The sequence below is a fragment of the Arachis hypogaea genome, chromosome 15, assembly GCF_003086295.3.
Source record: "Arachis hypogaea cultivar Tifrunner chromosome 15, arahy.Tifrunner.gnm2.J5K5, whole genome shotgun sequence".
Classification (NCBI taxonomy): Eukaryota; Viridiplantae; Streptophyta; class Magnoliopsida; order Fabales; family Fabaceae; genus Arachis; species Arachis hypogaea.
In genome coordinates, this window is record NC_092050.1 from 143,920,815 (window position 1) to 143,925,824 (window position 5,010).

Sequence of the window (5,010 nt, forward strand, 5' to 3'; positions counted from 1 at the left end):
TAATGCATCATAAGAGAAAAAAAAAGTATTACCGAATAAAAAAAAATTGGTAAAAATAAATAAAATTCTCGTATATATATATATATATATATAGAGAGAGAGAAAGAGAGAGAGAAATAGATAAAATAAAAAATAAATGAATAAAATTGTATTTTTAAAAAAATTGAAGCAATATTCACAATTATATAATTGATAATGAATATATAACGATTAGACAATAAATTAAAAAAATACTAAGAGAACTATTAAAATAAAAAATATAAATAATGTCTAAAAATCTAAAATTTAAAATAAAAATATTTAAAATAAGAAAAAAAATAAAAAAATAAAAAGAAATTTTTAGTAAATAACGGTTCAAATATTAACATGAAAATAAATTGAATCAAATAATATATATTTAAATTAATTAAATTAAATAAAAAATTCTTATAAATATGTTATGTAAAAATTATAATAATTTTAAAAATATTAATATAAATACATAAAATGAAAAAAATTAACACAAATTAAAATAAAATCAATTCAATTAAATAAAATAATTAATATAAGTAATTAGTTATAATTAATATAGTCAAATAAAATATTAAATAATTTGATATTTATCTTAATCAAATTAAATAAATAATTAATTAAGACACTCTTAAAAATCATTAATCTGAATCTATAAGACAAAAATTTAATATAAATTAAAACAAAATTAATTCATTTATTCCAGTCAAATCAAATAATTAATGTAATTGATTAGTTATAATTAATGTGGTCAAATAAAATATTAAATAATTTGATTTTTATCTCAATTAAATTAAATAATTAATTAACTGATTAACATATTTAAAATAATTAAATAAAATAAATCACAAATTTTATTTTTAAGAAAATTTTTTATTTTCTCTATGCGTTATTATTGCACCTTGTTTTCTGAACAACTTTACTTAAAAGAACTCTCTCTCCCCTTCCTCTTTCCATCTTCTACCTCTACCCAACGCATGTTTATCAATCTAGTTTTTTCTGCAACTTCCAGGTACTCTCTCTTTTCTATTTTTTGTTTGTTTTTTATTTTTCGCAGTTGAAGATGCATGTGTTTGCATTCATTTCTCTCTACTTTTACTTCTTCTTCTTTTATAATTTTTTGCACCAGCTTCTATTATTTTGTTTTTTCATAGATGTATTTGTTTTTTTTTTTTTTTTTTGCATGTGAGAATCCCTTGATTCTCCTTTGAACTACCTTTCTTTTGGTCATAAAAGCTTTTCTTCTCATTTTCTTTCAATTTTTTTTTAGATCGGTACCACCGCATAACTTTTTTTTCTAGATTCTTTTGTTTCTGTTGTTTTTGGAGCAAATTTCATTCACTTTAATTTTCTAAAACATAGTGGTTCTCCTACAGATTTGCCCAAAAAATGGTGAGGAGAAAAGTGGTTGCCACTAACGAACACATTGGAACCTCCAACGAAGCTTTTCTGACTTCTAGTCATTTCCAAAAACATGATTTATATACTTGGGTAGCTGAGGAAGTTAAAAATACTCCTTCTACCATCACCAAAAAAGATCTTGATGAATTGAAAGGGTCAGGTGTGATCTTCACTTTTGATGATGTTGGTAACAACTACTCACTTACTCTCCCTAACCAAGAAGAGCGTCTTTGCCATATTAATCATCATGCCAAAAATGTTCCAGATTGGATGTGGATGTATGAAACTTTATTTACATGTCTCGGAGTTCGGATTCCTTTTTCTGATTTTCAACAAGATGTCTTGAAGTTGTGTGGATGTGCCCCTTCTCAGATGCATCCTAATAGTTGGGCCATCATTCGAGGATTTGAACTACTATGTTCATTCCTCGACTTTCCCATCTCCACCAGAGTGTTTTTTTACTTTTTTAACTTTGCTATTTCTTTTGGTGCTTGTGGTCAAGGTTTCTTATCTTTCCAAGCTAACCACAATCATAGAATTTTCAACCTTTTTGAAGAATCGTACCATGGTTTTAAAGAAAAATATTTTAAAGTTGAAAGGGTCTCTGGGTCCCAACCTTTTTTCATGACTTCGGAGAATGAAAAAAGGTTTAACCTTTATTGGAACTTTCACGTTGCTTCTCCAAAGATTGAATTGAAAGGTATGAACCCAATAGAGCGTGACATCATTCACACTCTTCTTGGTTTATGGAATGATAACCCTTTGGATTTGAGGATGATCCTTGCTGATGTGCAAGCTTCTAAAAATGTTGTTGGTAATGACATTTCTTCTTACTTATGTCTATTTTTTAAATTTTAAATAGTATAATGTTCTTCTCACTTTAATTGTTTTCCTCTTTTGATAGTTAAAATGGTTGGTGGAACTGAGGCCATTACTGCTATGAGGCGAAAGTTGGGTACTAACACTATCTCGACAAACACTGAAGGCAGGGATATGATTTCTTCTTCAACTATCCATGGCAATCTTTCACCTCCAGAACCTCAGAAATCAACCATTGATATTGAAATCTTAGATGCCCATCCTCCTTCGAGCTCTCTAGTGAGAAAGAAACAAAAGAGCAAGGACAAAAGGCTTAATCAATAACCACTCAAGCGGAAGATCTAAGTTCCTATGGTTGTGTCTTGAAAAAAGATTTCCGCTACTGTGACTTTGTTGATTCTTTCTTATTGACCGAGGAGACCAAGTCAAAGTTAGTTGAGATGCCTGTGGAAGACACCTTACCTCGAATTCAAAAGATTCTCCTTCGCTCAGCTGCCTTCGTTCGGGATGTAGAGAAGGAGATCCCAAGCTTCCGTTCTAAAATTGCATCAAAAGAAAAGGAGCTTCAAACTTCTGCTATTCAAATTCAAATTTTGAATGCTACCTTAGCCTCGTTACAAGAAGATAATAGGAAACTCCGAGAAAGTGTTAAATCTTTGGAAGAGGATAAGAAGACTTCAGTATCTCGAGTTAAGGATTCGATGAAAAAGGTTGTTGAGATGGAGAAGAATAACTCTACACTTGCCAAGACTGTTGAGAATGCTGAACGTGCTGCTATTGATGGTATTTTCGATGCTGAGAAGAACATCTTCAACCAGATCAAGCTTTTGGCTCCTGAGTTGGATATCTCCTCAGTTAGCGCTTTCAAGAAGGTCATGGATGGGCAAGTAGTAGATATTACGTACTAAGTTTTTTTGCATTTTGCAATGTATTTCTTTCTTTTCAGGGTATTTTCCACTTTAACTTTGTGTTGGTTAAGCTTATGTAACTGCCCTTTAATTCTAGAATTTCAATCTCACATGACCATTTTAAATAACTTATTTGCGCTTTATTTCTTTGTTATCATTTTTTCCATATTAGCGCGACCATGTACTCATAGTATATATATACACATTTAACATCATAAGATAAACAAAGATATCAATATGAATTGAAACTAAGACTTTATTGAATCAAAAATAAAACTAATACAAGTTTTAATGGCCTCATTAAAATCCTTTTGACAGAAAAAGAGTGCCTTTATTCATACATTAGGAATTTATAAGAATAATACCTCCTCAAATGATTAGCAGTCTAGGTTCTCAGTACCTTAGATCCATCAAAGTTTTCTATCTTGTACGTTTCTATTTCTAGGACTTCTTTAATCTTAAAGGGTTCTTTTCAATTTGGTGATAGCTTTCTTTAACTTGACGAGGTCCCGACATCAACTTGTCTCAAAACCAAATCACCCTCTTGAAGACTTCTAAATTTTACTTTAGTGTTATACCTTTTAGCCACTCTAATCAATCGCAACCTCATAATATCGTGGCCATTGTCCCTCTTTTGGCCACGCTTTTAAAGCGTAGCAAGAAAAAAGTGCGGCCACATGCCTTTTTTCTTGTAGTGACTCATGTTCAGCTAAAATAGACATTGATCTCACTTTATTTATGAGAATTGAGATCAAGTGCAACACGATCATTTGTGCTTTCGAGGAGCATCGTAGCACTTGGTTTCCCGACTTCCATAGGGATCACAGCCTCTTTACCATAAGTTATCCCAAAAAAGTGTTTATCTAGTGGTAGATTCTGGTGTCGTATAGTACGACCAAAGTATAGACCATAATTCATCATCTGATAGCCCCTTGATCTCATCCAGCCTTTTCTTCAACACATTTAAGATGACCTTGTTAGCTGCTTTAGCTTAGCCATTACATACTTGGTGAAGGTTTAATTTTACCCTTTTTTACACTTTTTTACATACTCCATTACATCTTTAATGATTGTGGGCCAACAGTATCCTACCTCATGACTTTTTGAACTAGGAATTTTCCACCCAAATGATGTCCACAATATCTTTCATGAATTTTCTGTAATACATACATCACTTGCTGAGGTGAAGTAGAGGGTGTGACAACCCTCTTTTATATAATTAACCATCTATGATGGTACATTGAGAGATTTCAATCTTAGCTTTTTGGCTTTTGTTGGGTCATCAAGAAAAAATTCATGTTCTAAATACGTTAAGATCAGATCCATCTAAGTGCTAATAACGCTAGAGTGGGATATCATTACATTGTTAGTACTAACAGAAGGTTCTTACAATACTTATTGAATCAAAGTTCGATTCTCACTCCCAAGTTTGGTATTTACTAACTTGGATAGGATGTCAGTCCGTGTATTTTTTTTCTCTAGAAACATGCTTAATTAAAAGGATTTAAAATTAGCTACATCCTCCTGAACCTTTTTCAAATACAATTGCAACAATGGATCTCTCACTACAAGAAAAATGCTAAGAACTGTCAGAGTTACCATCAGATTTAGCGGCAATGCTTACCGTCAGATTCAGTGACGAGTTTGATGAGGAATTCATCATATCAAATAATTACCAGTGGATAGTGACTTCCGACGGTAAAACCGCCAGTAACTTTTGGCGGGAAACCACGACGAATGGGCACCAACTGTACCAATGGATTTACCGTCGGACAAATTTGACAGTAAACACGTTTAATGGAAATGCTGTATTTTGGTAATCCGAACCGCATTACCATCGAAAATATCCACTGGTAAATCCAATGGTAATAAT

General features: G+C 31.6%; 1 protein-coding gene across 1 annotated transcript; it reads left to right on the forward strand.

Annotated features, from left to right (window-relative positions):
* The first annotated feature begins 903 nt into the window (after positions 1 to 903).
* LOC112751067 (uncharacterized) lies at positions 904 to 3,277 on the forward strand. Its single transcript, XM_025800062.2, has 3 exons — positions 904 to 1,021; positions 1,386 to 2,224; positions 2,315 to 3,277. The coding sequence occupies exons 1-3, from the start codon at positions 987 to 989 to the stop codon at positions 2,551 to 2,553; spliced, it is 1,113 nt and encodes a 370-aa protein (XP_025655847.1). The 5' UTR covers positions 904 to 986; the 3' UTR covers positions 2,554 to 3,277.
* The last annotated feature ends 1,733 nt before the right edge of the window (positions 3,278 to 5,010 follow it).